This window comes from Typopeltis vanoorti, chromosome 5 (assembly GCF_054136105.1).
Source record: "Typopeltis vanoorti isolate ZY-2024b chromosome 5, IOZ_Tvanoo_1.0, whole genome shotgun sequence".
Lineage (NCBI taxonomy): Eukaryota > Metazoa > Arthropoda > Arachnida > Uropygi > Thelyphonidae > Typopeltis > Typopeltis vanoorti.
Genome location: NC_143553.1, coordinates 59,743,442 through 59,760,035, shown reverse-complemented (window position 1 = coordinate 59,760,035; position 16,594 = coordinate 59,743,442). Strand labels below are relative to the sequence as shown.

The following is a 16,594-nucleotide window of genomic DNA, read 5'->3' as shown; positions in this document are numbered from 1 at the left end:
TTATTAGGTAAGTTGGACCATGCTGCATAACTCCGCAAGCATATGTGATTGTTGGATTTTATTCTGTAATTCCGTTTGCATTATTTCATCATTTGCCACTTAGAGTTCTTAGTGGTAGATGATTTTAGTCAGTCTGTTAAACTCTGCAATGCTTGCTGGAGGCCTGAAGTAGCTGTTGTTTTTGTGTTTGGTTTCCAATTTTTGATCCACTTTTTTTTTTTTTTTCATGTAACGTTGACAGCCTCATGGCTATTCTGAGCACACATGCACACACATATACACACACAATAGAAACCCCAGACCAAACCCAATTCAAGAGCACCATATAATGGCTCAGTAAGTACATAATCCTGCTACCACCTACTTTGCCAGGTCATGCCAGGAGGGAGCCCAAGTATAGAAGAATGCAGGAGGTGTTTTTCTCTCTCTCAATGGGAGGCATGCCTGCAGAACTTTTAATGTCACTACATGCCCATACCCTTTAACTTCTGAAACACTATTCATCCATAAAGGTCAATACAAAAAATTTCGTTAGCACTGTGAATAAAAAAAAATTTCAAAAAATCTGCATCAGTAAAAATAGTGCCAAGAGATGTGTGTGTGTGTGGGGGGGGAACAAACATATAATCTATAAAAAAAAAAATTAAAAAAAATTATTATCATCATCATCATCATCATCAAATTCCTGCCATGTACCCTCAAGGGGTGTACAGGATATGATAGTACTGCATGAAAAAAATTACATCATTATTAATTTCCTATCTACAATTTTCCTCCAAATCAGTCTGTTACTTGTCAAGACTCCAACATTATCAGATCTTATATTTCTATCATCTAAGGCATTTTGTACTGTATCAATCCACCTATATCTTGGTCTTCCTCTGGGTCGTTTTCTTGCCAACCTGGCAGAGAACACTTGTTTTGCTAATCTTTCTTCACCCATTCTGCTTAAGTGACCATACCACCTGAGATTAGCTCTGCTAATGCATTCCTGGATGCTGACAATGTCAAGTTCTTTCCTAATATCCTCGTTTTTAATATGATATTGCCATTGATGCCATCTGTTCACACCTATAATCTTTCTCAGGACTCTCATATCTGTGGTCTCTAGTCTTTGGTCAAGTGTTTTACTTCTGACCCAGCTCTCAGATCCATAAGTTAAAACTGGTTTGAACACTGTATACAGCTAATTTAGTGTTCCGACTAATTACTCTCTTATTCCATATGAATTTATTCAACTGATTTCCCACCATACCAGCTTTGTTGATTCTGTTGTCTATTTCTATATTTAATTTACCATCTTCAGTAAAAAATCGTGCCTAAATAGCTGAAATGTTTTACTTGTTCCACAGGTTCTCCATTCGCAACACAGTTGACATTTTCAGTGATTCTGCCTATTTTCATTGTCTTTGTCTTTTTATTGCTGACCTTCATACCATATCTATTACAACAGCTATTCAATTTAGTCAGAGAATCTTGCAGACTTGTAGCGGATTTATTTAGAAGTATAACATCATCCGCATAAAGCAAAGAGCTGACATTAACATCTCCAATTTTGATATCATGTTTAATACCACTTTTCTTCATAATGTGGTCCATATAGATAATGAATAACAGAGGGGATAATGTACATCCTTGTCTCACACCAGATTTAACATTAAACCATCTTCCTGTACTTCCTTCAATTCTAACTGCTGACTTACAACTCAAATAAAGACTAAGTATTGCTTGATATAATGCCCAATTGACACCATATAACCGCAGCATATTGAATAGCTTCTCTCTTGGCACCTTGTCATATGCCTTTTCCAAATCGACAAAACTTAAATACAGATCTTTGTTATATTCCCATGCTTTCTCGACTATTTGTCGTAAAGTGAAGATCTGATCCTGACATCCCCTATTTGGCCTGAATCCAGCTTGTTCTTCACCAAGCTTTTCTTCTACAATTCTTCTCAACCGTTTCTCAAGTATATTTGCATAGATCTTGCCAGGAACACTCAGTAGAGAAATACCTCTGTAATTCTCACATGCAGTTTTATTTCCCTTTTTTTATATGGGTACTGTGAGAGCTCTACTCCAATCATCAGGAATTCAAGTTCCTGTCACACAAGCTGACTTATTTGACAGGAACGTTTGATATGCTTTCTTCTTTTCCTTCACTGCCTCTTTAACTTCCTGTGTCCACCCTGGAGTTATAATTTTTCTATCCTTACAGACAACCTCACCACATGCCTCTCTGGCAGAATCAATCAATGTTTTCTCCAAAGTTTGCCACTGAATCTCCAAGGTTTGATTCCTGTTCTCAAACTCTTTCATTTCCTTTTCAATACTCTTTCTGTATTTTAGTCTGTAGTTCACATCTGAGAGCCGCTCAACTTTTATTCGCTTTAAAACTTTCTTACATGTTATTCTTTTCAATATGAAATTCAATTTTATGCTGCTCAAGACTAAATAGTGATCGCTTCCAATTTCAAATCCTCTGTACACTCTGGTGTCCTGAACCAGGGAGAAAACATCACTATCAACAATAACATAGTCAATGACACTTTTCTTATTCCTTTCCTCTTCTCTCCATGTGAATTTGTGCACATTTTTATGTTGGAACATGGTGTTAGTAATAACCAGTCCATGTCCTGAGAAGAAATCCAACAGATATTTGCCATTATTATTTGATTTGCTCTTTTCTCCAAATTTTCCCAAAATATTTTTGTATGTCTCAAAATCATTTCCTACTCTGCTATTTAGATCCCCAACAAGAACCAACTTTCCCTTTTTCACTGTGTCAGTTGATTTCTCTAAAGCCTCAAAAAATTCCTCCATTTCTACCTTAGTAGAACCTTGTGTGGGACCATAGGCACAAATAAGTCTCATTGTCCAGTTCCCCATTCTCATATTTGCCCACATTACTCTACTTGAGACTGACTGCCATTCAAGAAGATTAGCCTTGTATTTTGTGTTGAATACTATGGCTACTCCTTCTTTTCCTTGATTGTCATTGCCTGAATATAACATTTTGTATTTATTGCTCAGAAATATCTCACCACTTTTGGTCTTTTTTGTTTCATTCACCCCTATTATGTCAATCTGGTACTTATCTAATTCCTCAGCTAGCTCCATTTCTTTGCCAGTCAGGCTTCTTATGTTGATAGTACCAATCTTTAACTCTGGTGATGTTGAGTTGGGGTTTGTTTTCAGATTTGTTCCAGTAGCTGACTTTTCGCTGTTCGCCCTGGTTCCCTGGCGAAAACAACGGGGGCCTTGTTTAACCGGGCGACGCCCCAGCCGGCATGAAATTTTGTCATGTTATGCCATCATTTTTTATTTTGGTTTAACCAGTAAGAATAATTTGGTTGGCTAAATCCCAAATTGCCAGCCCATCCTCGTTCATTCAGTATCCAAGTAGATACCCAACAGGGTGCACCAAGAGAAGGTGAGGATTGGACATTAGGTCAGAAGCCCTGGTCGGTTCTCCGCATTCCTTTAAAGGCTATGTGGAGGTCTCCTCTCAATTATACAGCTTTGACCCTTAAGCACCCCTTTATTAACTATTATTATATTATTATATTATTATTATTACTTACGGCTATTTTGCCTGCTTCTGTTTAGGAGTGCCCCTGTTTAAATGTTTAAAAAGAGAAGCAGACAAAATAGCTGTAAATATAATAGTTTGTTAAGAGGAGTAACATGGGAGTTTTCCCAGAAATGATATCCATAAAAATAAACTTTAAAAGTAACAGACATCCAAACCAGAAAACCATAAGGCAACAAAAACTTATTACAAATAAATAAATAAAAAAATAATAGGTGTCTTTATCCACTTCACCAATCTTGTAAAGATAATCTTTACAAGATTAATCCCGTTTGGTGAAAATGAGGCAAGAGGGGAAACATATGTGGAGTGAAATGAAATGAATTATAGATATGTATGGATGAGTCAAGACTGGAATGAATGATGGCTGTATGAAAGAGATAATGAATGATTTTGTGAGTGGCATTGTATGGGGATTTGATTATCACAAGTGTGGTGAATGAAAGGAGGCACATGGTTTTTTTCCCAGGAGGTAGAATGAGAAGAGTGATTGATATGATTCGATATGAAGAGTAAATGAGCACCAGAGTTGGTAGTGGTAGTAGGAATGAATCACTTCATTGGAAACAAGGAGAATATAAGAATGAATTCAGGAGGTTGCTGAGAAAAATAAAAGATAAGTTTGTTATTGTGTTGCCCAGATATGACAGTGATCAGTTGAGATGGAGAATAAAAGTCATGAATGGTATGGTAGCAGAAATGTACGAAGAGAAAAGAGTGTTGATGAATGTGTGTGTGTGTGTGTGTGTGTGTGTGTGTGTGTGTGTGTGTGGGATGAATGGAACAATATAAGAATGATGGAATGCATTTCAATGGATTGTGGGTCAATTTGAGTCAGTTGCTCTGAGAAAGAGTAATAACTACAGTGAATGGGTATAAGGAAGTAAAAAAATTATACACACGAATAAGAAGGGAGGCATTGAATGAGTACTTATGAATGGAGACATGAGTAGCATGAGTGAGAAGGATGAAAGAACAGATGCGACTGTTTTGCACCAAGACAGTGAAAGGGGGGGGGTCAGAGGACAGCATGAGAAATGTATATACTGAAAGAGGAAGTAAATATCTGAGCAGACAACAAAGGAATTGGATGCAGGGAATGGGGAGTGCGTTCAGTCTGGAGAGTTCTTTCTTTTAAGGTTACACAGTGGTCAGCATTCATAATCAAGAATTTATTATTATTATTAGTAGTAGTAGTACGGGCAACTCCAAGGAGTCCTTAGACTCATCGAGGGAGGCTCTAACATCATGTCAAGAACAACTATTCAACATTCACGCAGTATCTATCATACTTCGCCTTGAACTCATTTGCAGTCATGGCACCCACAACAGACTCTGGCAGCTTATTCCACTCATTCACCACTCTCCAAGTAAAAAAAATCTAGCTCTAACACCCTTGCTAACCACACTCTTGCCAAGCTTCCATGGATGGCCCCTAATCCTCCCACCACCAGTCCTATTCTCAAAAATATCTTCTGAATTAATCTTGTAGAAACCCTTCCGTAATTTGAATGTCTCAATCATATCACCCCTTTTCCACCTATCGACCAATTTCTGCAACCCACACATCTTCAACCTGTTCTCATAAGGCTCATTCCATAGACCTATCATCTTGGTCACTCGTCTCTTGATCCTCTCTACCTCCTCCCCATCAAATTTGGGCACAGTAGTCTAGGTGGGGTCTTATCAAGGCTCGATACAGATTAACAATAACCTGTTTGGCTCTGCTTGTCAAGGTATTTTTCAGCAACCAAGTGATTTCATGAGCTGATTTAGCCACGTTTGTGATGTGCCCCCTAAACTTCAACTCCCTATCCACCAACACTCCCAAATCCCTGTCCTCATCAATCTCTTGGAGTACAGTTTCACCAATGTGGTATACTGCTGCTAATCTTTTTACCTCGAAATGCATAACCTTACACTTTGCCACATTAAATTGACATCCATTCTTCTTACCCCAGCCCACCTAATCATCCTGCAAAATTTCGACATCCTGTGCATTCACTATTGTTCTACCCTACTTTGCATCATTAGCAAACAAATGAACAGTTCCTCTCAGATCCTTTCCTATATCGTTGATGAATAAATTAAACAGTAGTGGTCCAAGAACAGAACCCTGTGGCACACCACTAGTCACAGGCCGTCTTTTGGACTCTACTCCTGAATAAGCCACTCTCTGATATCTCTCCATCAACCATCCTCCTATCCATCTCACCAACCCTATATCCATCCCCATATACTGCAGTTTACTGATTAGAATTCCATGTGGTATCCTGTCAAAGGCCTTAGCAAGGTCCAGTAGGATCACTGTAAACCCATTACCCTTATCTAGTTCAGCCGTCACTGTGTTATTAAACGTGAGCAAGTTACTGAGGCATGATCTACCCTTCACAAAACCATGCTGTCCCCCATACAGTATCCCATTTTCATTTATCCAATCTTGTATTTTTCTCTTGACTATTTTCTCCAAGACCTTGACAATGATTCCTGATATGCTGATTGGTCGGTAATTTACAACAGCAGTCTTGGAACCTCCTTTATGCAGTGGAATTATTTTTTTCCTCTTTCCATCTCCTCAGGACTAACCCAGACCCGACACTCAAATTAAACAAAATGATCAAGGGCACTGACAATTCTTGAGCCGCTTCACGTATGACACGAGCAGGTATACCATCCAATCCCACAGATGTATTGACATTGAGGTTTTGTAATAGACTATTCACCTCCACTTCATTCACCACCATTCCCATATAAGCTGTTGGTTCCTTCATTCCTGCAATGTCACCACCTGGATGATATACTCTTGCAAAGTGCTCACTCAGCAATTCCACTATATCAACTGATTCAGTTACTTCCCTACCATTGGCATTCTTTAAAATTCTTCTGCTATATACATTTTTTCTTTTACTTGCAATGTATCAAAAAAACTGTTTGGGATTCTCTTTAGCCTGAATGGCTAATTTTCTTTCATAATCCGCTTTTGCTTTTCTTACCACACTTGTTACCTTTCTGGCCTGCGCTTTATACCGTTCATGTGCCTGCAGGTCACCTTTCTCCTTAAATTCCCTCCACAGTTGTGTCTTTTTTTTGCAGCTCAAGCTTAATGGTGTTATTCATCCATTTAACCCCTACTTGATTTACTATTTGGACTTTAGGTATTCAGTCAGCCATTGCCTCCTGCAAACACTCCTTAACCACCTCCCATGCACTATCATCATCCAGCCCTTGCAGTTTTACATGGCATGACACTGGACCGGTAATTCCACATATAACCTGTCTTAATTGAAAATTCCACGCATTTAGCCACCTCTCAAGTCAAGACCCTATATCCTCTCACCAATTGGTGCCAACATGGTCAAATTCGTTATAGCTAAATTCTCAGATGCAATTACTAGCTCTAGCACTCTCTAACCCCTAGTATTTTCCATTACATGCTGTTGCAGATAGTTATCTCTTAATAACTGCATAAAATCCAATTCCTTCCTCCCATGTGTCTTCTCCTCCTTTCAGTCAATGTTACCATAGTTCAAATCCTCCATAATAATTACCCTCCTTCCACTCATTGCTTCTGTTTGCTTATGCATACTATCTCCACCATCTATTCCATCACCTGGTCTATAGCAGCACCCAATTGTATATTTTGTTCTGCTAGCCTCAATCTCACACCAAAGATCCTCAAATGTGCTATTTTCTCTATCCTGCAGTTCAACTTCTATTCTCCTTGGCTGCAGTTCATCAGCCATCATCAATAACACCCTCCCCTCCATTTTATTCTCCCTGTCCCTCCTGAACACATTATACCCCCTGACATTCGCTCCCACTAACTATATCATCTTCTTTCAGCCATGTTTCACTAATGCCAATAACCTGTGGCCTGGAAGAGCCAACCAATGCCAAAAATTCTTCCTTCTTGTTCCTAATACTCCTGGCATTAGTATACATGAAATGCAGAAGCCCATTAGGCCCACCCCCTTGTTTAATCCTTTATTCAAGTGGAAGCAAACAAAGTTTGCGCCTGAAGTATTTTCAGGACAGGAAAATCATATATAGAAGCTTTGGTATCTTTAAATTATAATATAACCAAGTGGAAAAACTTCCAAGTAAATTTCTTAGTTTTGCTGGGGGTTTGAAGGCTGTCTTGATGTTGTATTTAAGCAGTGTTCTATTTTTTCTGAAATGCCCCTAATGAAGGGTACAGCTATGGTATTCTTGTAATTTTTTTTGCTTTTAATGGCATTTTTATTGAAGAACTTGTGAACTGTTTTTTTTATTGTAGCTATTTTTTTTACAAAATCGACCATATTAGACCACGCACTCCAAACATGCTACAGAATTGACTGGAAAGGCACCAAGTCCCTGCACCGCACCAAAACCTGTGTTGGAAAAAAAAATTCGAAGAAACTTGTGAAATGCTAAAATCATCCAAATCTGAACAAAAATGATGGATTAATTATTCCAAGAATGTGGAGGGCCCATATAGCAACCCGAACAACCCCAAAATCTCAATACAAAAGGACTGTAGAAATTGTTTAATATAGTTCCGTTTTTTTTTTTTTCTACCAGAGGTTAGGCTAGGATAAATGATTAACAAACATTTAGATTCATTTTACTTTTGTATAGTGCAATGTCATGTGCTTGTATATTGTACTTATGTATGTTTCCTGATGATGACCTCAATACAGAGGTTGAAACATCGATTGTTACTTTCTTAATGTTAAGTAAAGTAATTATTCTAGCTCGTGTGTTGTCTCCATAAATTCTTCACTATGTAGGCCTGGAGAGGATTCTAGGATGGGTAATGAGAGAGAGAGGAATGGCCAGGAGAAGCATGGAGAAGTCTCATTTGAGAAGAGGTATTGGTAGAACTCGTTATAGACCCAGAAATGAACTATTGTGTTTCTATTCAAATGCCGAAAATATCAGAAATAAGGAAAACAAAATTATTGCATTCATTGAGTTCATTCACTTAGAAATTGTTGAAATAAGTAAGACATGGTTGGATGAGACAAAAGATAGAAAAAGCAAAAAAGGAAGGAGTGCTGTTGATGATAGAAAAGGAGTTGTGCCCTACAAGAGAGAAATAGTAACAGTGGTTTTGAGTGTATTTATGTGAGATATAGATGAGAGAATGAAATATTTAGTTGGATTTTGCTATAAACCTATTAATGTGGAGGACAGTGACAATGAGAGTAAATTAGCCAAGCCATGGAAAAGGATTATCATTATGGCTAATTTTTAATGATAATATGGATTGAGATGGCAAGATAGTATCCGGAAGTAATGAAAATTAATTCTTCAAGTGTTTGAGGGGGGACTGCTATCTTTAGGTAGTATGTAATCAAGGACATATGAGGATCAAGAGTCTTGGAGTTGATGAATCGTCAGAAGATATTTTTATAAATGAGGTGTGAAATATCCCTCTGGTTAGTGACCATGAAGTGATTAAATGGGTTGTTACTAGCTATATGAGGACTTCTGTGTGGAACTACTTAGGAATGTGTGGAACTACTTAGGAATGTGTGGAACTACTTAGATGGTTTTAAAAATATATGGAAAATTTTTGATATATTTTTAATCTTTACTTTATTCCCTTTTTGTAAAAAAAAATGTTTCCATGCATTTTTAATATATTTTATGCTATAGTTCTGTCTTAAATTCCTCTTGTAATATTATTCATTTATGATTTTATATTTACCAATGATGTATCATCAAAATTTATATACCAAGAAAATGTTAAAGTTAACAAGACAAGAAACAAAGATCTACCCCAAGGTACATCTGAATATGCATCATTTATGTTATTATATTAATATTTTCATGACATATCTGTATATATCATTAGGTTTCTTCAGTCCACTTCTGGATGAATGCCGCTCCATGCTCCTTCCATTTTAGCCAGTTGTGCATCTCTCCACCATAAATGTCCATAAGATGTTATCTTACCATCTCATCTTACCACTAGTCTATATGGTTTCTGATAACCAGATAGACTTTGTCCATCTGTTAGACATTCTCATCACATGTCCTTCTCAGTGCCATTTGTTGCTTTTTATTACTAAGGCAATGCCCATTACCTTTGTTTGCTTCCTTATCAAACTATTACTCTTTTTATCTAACCAAGTTATTCCCAAAATGGCTCTTTCCATGTTTTTTTTTGTGTTGTTTTCACTTTTTCCAGGTGTGTTTTAATCAAACTCAAGGTTTTGCCATTATAGGTCATTGTTGGGAGTGAACATTGGTTATAGATCTTTCTGTTTAGGCAGTTTGGTAAGTTGCTTTTAAATATCTCTCAGTATTGGTTAAAAACTTTCCATCCTGCTGTTATTCTAGTTGAAACTTCATTATCAAGTTTTAATGATTATTCAAATTAAGTGGATATTGAATCCAATATTATTTCAAAGCCGGATACAAGAGTTTCGTGCCAAATGGAGAAATTATAAAAGTTTCGGCAGATCCAAGCGTAAGCAAACCTTTCATAACAGGGGGAACTCGTAGTAAAGGTGGAGTAAGTTCTGATCACTATCCTATGAGTTTACTATGAGTTGCCCCTGTCATGAAAGGTTTGCTTACGCTTGGATCTGCCGAAACTTTTATAGTTTCTATATTCGACACGAAAGTCTTGTAGTTTCTCTATTCAGCTTTGAAATAATGTTGGATTCAATATCCACTTAATTTGAATAATTATTAACTTGATAATGAAGTTTCAACTAAAAGAGCCATTACAACTAGTTGTAGTGGCTCTTGATGAAGGCAATCATCCCACTGGCAATGTCAGTGGGGTGATTGAAATATTCTCCTAAAATATTCTCCAGCATTTTACCATTCCTTTTAATCGTTCACTGCTTTAAATTCTACTTTTAGGCCTTTGGCAGTTATCTAATTTTTTTATATGCACATTGTTGTTTGCTTATGCTATTCATGAAGACAAACCACTGCAAACCCTGAACATTCAACAAATTTGCTAAAATTTTTACTGAATTTTTTTATTTATTATTAGAACAAAATGAAAGGATGTCTCCATAGAAAAAAAACTAAACCTCAAAAATAAGGAGCACCCTATTATCCTGTTTTACTTCAAATGAGCATATCTCACTTTCACTCACCTTTTAATAACTCTCAGATCTCTGCACAAGATCGGATATCTTTTCCTAGAATGACTTGCATCTTTAGCATCTCCTGACATAAGTACATCCATAGACACCTTTTGACTACTTGTATATGGAAATATTACTTCAACCTTGGTATTACTTCTGGGTCTGGCTTCCACTGATATGACCTCAAAAAAAGGTCAAAACCAGTATGGGTAGTGGCCCTTCCCATAATGCATATCATTATACATGTATGTAAGGATATGCGCTTTGCATTATGGAATACTAAGGCAATTGTTGCAAAGTCATTAGCCTCTATGTGCAAGTAGCCCAGTCGTGAAGTTGTTTCACATGCAAATTTTTGTTTGCTTACACTTGGATAAAAAATTACCAAGAATATAATTTCTTGGCATCTTTAATTTATTATTATTATTATATCACACCTCCAGCATTTTGTTTGTGGAATTGTAAAAAAAAAAAAAAAAAAAAAAAAATATATATATATATATATATATATATATACCAATTATCTGTCATTAGTTCCATTCTACAGATGATTTTGTTGCTATTTATGTATTTTTTGTCTTGTTGAAGTCTGCTTTTATCTATTCCTTAACATAGAGATGTTGGAGGGAAAAAAAGGTAATTAAACTAATCTAATAATGAACTAGAGGAAATTGAAGGTAAAGGAAGTGAATACTATTTTTATTATTAAATTTTGTGGTAACACGAAAACACTTTTTTTTTTTTTTTTTTCATTTCCGTAAGTGTATAATTATCTGTCCTACCCTCACATATTCATTCCTTTTTTTTTTCCCATTTAGGAAATCAAAATTACATAGACATGCCAGATGTTTTAACTCATTCACAGGATTTGCATAGGGTATGTTGAAATGTTGCTGAATTTAATAAGTATAACTGTTGCTCAATGGTTGATTTGTGTTTTTTCACTCGCACACACACACATACACACTTCTGTTGTAGGAGATATAAATTACTTTTTTTTTCTGGTAATCTTTTATTTGATTGTGTGTTATCTCCTGTGTTGCTTTCTCTATCAAAAGTTCTTATGTTCAAGGAAAACAGGATATCTTTATGGAGAGAGAATCATCATACATATCATCATTTCAAATAAAATTATGATATGCACATTTTATTTGAAAGGTATCTTATGTTGTTTACATGGTAATTTTTACAAATCAAAAAAAAACTTTTATAATCAGCACAGATGCATGTATAAATATGTATGCATGTACTTTTTAATCAGACCCCCACAAGAGGTGACAGAGCCTCTAGCTTATTAGTGTCCTGCAGACCGTAGATAAGGAAGAAGGAACCTATTGATAATTTTCTTAAAACACTGGAAATTGTAGTTTGTGGAACATTTTACAAGGCAAATAATTGCAGAGAACATAAGCACGTAAAATAAAAGAGAAGCTGTTTTTTAGTTTATGTAGACTGTAAAAGGATCTGGATCTAGGCAACTACTGCTCAGGGTCATGTATGAGTTGCAGCAAGATAAGTTAATTTTATATTTATTGTGTGACTTTACTGTATAATTTTTAGATTGGGTCTTGCCATGTGATATTTGTGATTGGAACACAGTGTATGATTAACTATTTCATGTAAGCTTGATTTGAGAGAGCTGTGTAAAAGTTCATGTAAGCTTGATTTGAGAGAGTTTAGATTGGGTCTTGCTTTGAGAGAGTTTAGATTGGGTCTTGCTTTGAGAGAGTTTAGATTGGGTCTTGCCATGTGATATTTGTCATTGGAACACAGTGTATGATTAACTATTTCATGTAAGCTTGATTTGAGAGAGCTGTGTAAAAGTTCATGTAAGCTTGATTTGAGAGAGCTGTGGATCTAAAATCCACATGTCGAGATTGCTGTGGAAAAATAAGTTAAATTTAAAATTGTGTGTGGCATAGCAATAATTAGTTTTTTAAATAGTGGTGATCTGTAGGCAGTGTTTGGTGTAGTTATAATTATGTATTTATTAAATTTCTTTGTGTTTCTTGTGTGCAGCTTTGAGTGTGAGTAAAATGGCAGTGAAATGTAAGATGGCATGAAATATGAATACAACTGGCATGGATTTTTCGAAAATGGTGAGAGGCTGTGAATGCAGTATGTATGCTTGGGGAGAGATGGGAGGTATTTATGTGAGGAGCATTAATAGGAGAGATAAGAAAGTGTAGGTGTGTAAGAAGAGTTACATATTTATGGATTATGAGATATCACTGAATGTAAACAGTAGCAGGCAAAAGATTGTGGATAGCTAAGGGAGTAAACAGAGTTGATGATACGGCTGAGCGCTTGAATGCTAACATAAGAGCGGATGAAAGTAGCGATGAGTTAATGATGTTGAGTGGTAAGATGGCATGTGTAGATGGCGGCAAGTTAGTGGTAAGATTAAGAGAGCCAGTGGTGGTGAGTAGTAAGACAGCAGACGTGCAAGGTAGTGAAAATGCAATTTGCATAAATGGAACAGAAAAACTAATCGAAGATATGAAAGCGGAGTCAGTAAAGATGAGGCAAGAGACTAAACATATGAGGCATGGACTGAGGAGAATTATGGATTTGCATGGAAATGTGAGGAAGAATGGGATGAAAGATTTTAAAGAAATATCGAATGATTTGAGAGTGGCAATGTATAGAGATTCAATGATAAGAGGTGTGGTGAGTGAAAAAGTGCACAGGGTCTAATTTTCAGGAGGTAGAATGAACAACATGATGCAGCATTGGATAAGAGGAGTATGCAAGCAAAAGAGTTGTAGTGGTATTTGGCACAAATGATTTGACTGGTAACAAGAAGGAGAGATGTCATGAGACTGTTAAGGAGAGTGAAAGATAACAGTGTGGGAGGTAAGATAGTCAGCATGTTGCCCAGGTATGATAATGATTAATTGAGAAGGTGAGTGAAGATTATGAATGGTATGCTAGCAGAGTTGTGCGAGGAGAAAGGAGTTCATTTTGTGAATCTGTGGGAGTTGGGGGAATGGATAGAGCTGTATAAAAGAGATGACTACATTTGAATGGATTTGGTGTGAGTCATTTGGAGAAACTGTTGCTGCAAAAGAGAGAGAATGACTGACGTGAATGTGAAACCTGAGGAATCGAGAGGTGTTGTGGAAGAGCAGAGGAGTAAAGTAGGCAAGTTTTTGAATAGAGAGGTGAGTGGCACGAGTGAAGAGAATGTGAGAGAGAAGGAACACAGTGTACAGGGAAATGGAAGAAGTCAGGGTGGATAGGGGGTACACTGCATGAAAAGTGTAGATGATGGTTTCAGGAGTAGATATGTGAGTGTGCAAGAAAGGATTAAGATAGTCAAAGGATGTGGGGGTGTGACATTTAGGTCTGGGGAAGGGTGTGATGACAAACAGGAATCATATCTGAAAAATGGGGTTAGTGGGACTTGTTAGAGAAACAGAAATGAGCTACTGCGTGTGTTTACAAATGCTAGAAGTATTCGAAACAAGGGGAATGAAATTGTAGTGTTGATAGAGTTCTTTTGCCCAAAACTTGTTGGTTTAAGTGAGATGTGGTTGAACAGGTATGGCATTCTGACAGAATTCCATACCTGTATGCCAAACGGAATAGAGATGGAAGATATGTAGTCTATCGTAAAGACAGACAAAGCAAAAAGGGAGGAAGAGTTTTATTGATGATGACAAAGGAGTTGTACCCATCTAGGATGGAGATGCAAAGATCAAATACTGATTTTGAAGCAGTATGGTGTGAAGTGGAGGTGGACAGGATAAAATGTTTAGTAGGGTGTTGCTATAGACCTGGTAATGTGGAAGGCAGTTTCTCACTGCCTTCCACATTACCAGGATGAGATGTTTAGATAAATGGTCTGGCTGAATGATAAACACTGAGGAGAATGAAGTAGAAGTGTCTGATGAGCAGTTCATTAAAGTATTCCATCCTTGTGATTGTAAATAATGCAGAACTTGAGAGCAATAGGAATAGGGAGGAACAACTGCTGGTGAGTGAGCAGGAGGTATATGAGGAATGGATTAAACTTGATGCCAACAAGGCTATGGGACTTGATGGTATATCACCACGTGTCTTGAGGAAATGTTTCAGTGAGTTAACAGCAGCTTTAATGTACATATGGATTACTGTGCACAGATTTGGTTGCCTGGTTTTCAAAAGGATCATGAGATGTTGGAGAGGTGGCTCAAAGATGATTGACTAAGTTGGAATGTGGAATATGAGGACAGATTGAGAGAATGAAAATTACAGAGACTATTGGATAGAAGAAAAAATGTATAAGTTGGTAAGGAATAATTACCAGATTAACATGGATGAGATTTTTTCATAGAATATCCAGAGACAGGGGAGAAGAATGAGAGGCCATCCCTGAAAGCTGTATAAGGTGGATGTGAGGAGTAAATTTTTTGCATGGAGAGTGGGTGATTGAAATGCATAGCCTGAGAGTGTGGTGAGTGCAAGGACAGTGAATACATTTAAGTCAAGGTAGGATGAGCTATGCATGTGAGAGTGGGACCTCCCACCATGAGTCTCTTGACACCATGGAGGTCTGTTGATGATAATAATTTTAGTCAGTATTATTTTAAATTCTTTGCTTCTTCTATAGTGTTTTATAACAAAATTGTGATGAAAGGGAAATTGTTGTATATTGAATATTGTTGCATTGAAAGGTGGCACAAAAGGCAATGTGAATATCATGGATTTTTCAAGAATGGTATGATGCCATGAGTGTAATATGTATGTGTAAGGAGATGTTGCTGATGTTGATGTGGCGAGGTTGAATAAGAGCAAATGTCGGTATGTTGGGAAGTGAAAGTATGAGTAGACAATAAAAGAATGGGATTTAGGGGAAACAGGTTTGAAGAGGGTACTGGAATGGGTAATGAGAGGGGAATGGCTAGAGGAAGGCATGGAGAAGTCACATCTAACAACTGGTATCAGTGAAATTTATTATAGATCAAGAAATGAATTGTTATGTTTGTAACGAATTTCTCTTCATATCAGAAACAAGGAAAACGAAATTGTAGCATTGATTTTGTTCACCCAAAATTGTTGGAATAATTGAGACCTGGTTGGACAGGAATGACATCATGACAAGAATAGAGATGGAAGGGTATGGTTTTTTGGGAAGACAAATGGTTAAAAAAAAAAAAAAAAAGGTACTGCAAATGATGAAAGAAAAGCAGTTATGCCGATGCAAGTGGAAATAGCAGCATTAGTTTTAAAGCAGTATGACGTGTAAGATAAAGGTGAATAGAAGGAAATAGTCAGATGTTGCTATAGACTTGGTAATGTGGAGGGTAGTGACCATGAAATATATAAAATGTGTACCACAAGGATCAATCCTTAGTCTACTGTTATTCAATCTGTACATTAATGATATTGGGAAGGATTTGATAAGTGATATACAGCTATTTGCTGATGATTAAAAAATATATGTAGGGTAATCAGGAATGCTGTTGATATGCAGTCATTGCGAATGATTTGAATAGGCTGGAATTGTGGGCATGGGAAAATGGGTGTCAGTTCAATATCAGTAAATGGAAAGTCATTCACTTCGGTGTGATTAAATTTCCAATGCTGTATTATATTGGTGGGATTATGCTAGAAGAAATTGATGAGGCTGGGAATCTTGGAGTGTTAGTAGATAGGAAGTTGAAGTTCAATGTCCATGTAGCAAAGATTGTAAATACAACTCAAAAGATAATTGCAATGCTGAAACGAATGTTAACATGTAAAGATAAGGATGTCGTTTTGCCTCTTTACAAGTACACAAGTCTGGTCTCCTGGTTTCTGTTGTGATTCTGAGATACTGGAGAGAGTGCAAAGGAGAGTGCTAAAAATTATATCAGGATTATGGAATTCTGATTATGAAGACAGATTGAGAATTTGTTCATTGTAGACACTAGCAAACACGAGA

The 16,594-nt window shown here is 36.8% G+C and overlaps 1 protein-coding gene across 1 annotated transcript in view; it reads left to right on the top strand.

Annotated features, from left to right (window-relative positions):
* The first annotated feature begins 11,524 nt into the window (after positions 1 to 11,524).
* The window catches only part of LOC150106454 (disintegrin and metalloproteinase domain-containing protein adm-2-like), a 279,900-nt gene continuing 274,830 nt past the window's right edge, over positions 11,525 to 16,594 (top strand). The window contains exon 1 of the mRNA XM_090393007.1: positions 11,525 to 11,563. Within this exon, the coding sequence (XP_090249133.1) occupies positions 11,525 to 11,563 (39 nt within the window). The remainder of the gene's footprint in view (positions 11,564 to 16,594) is intronic.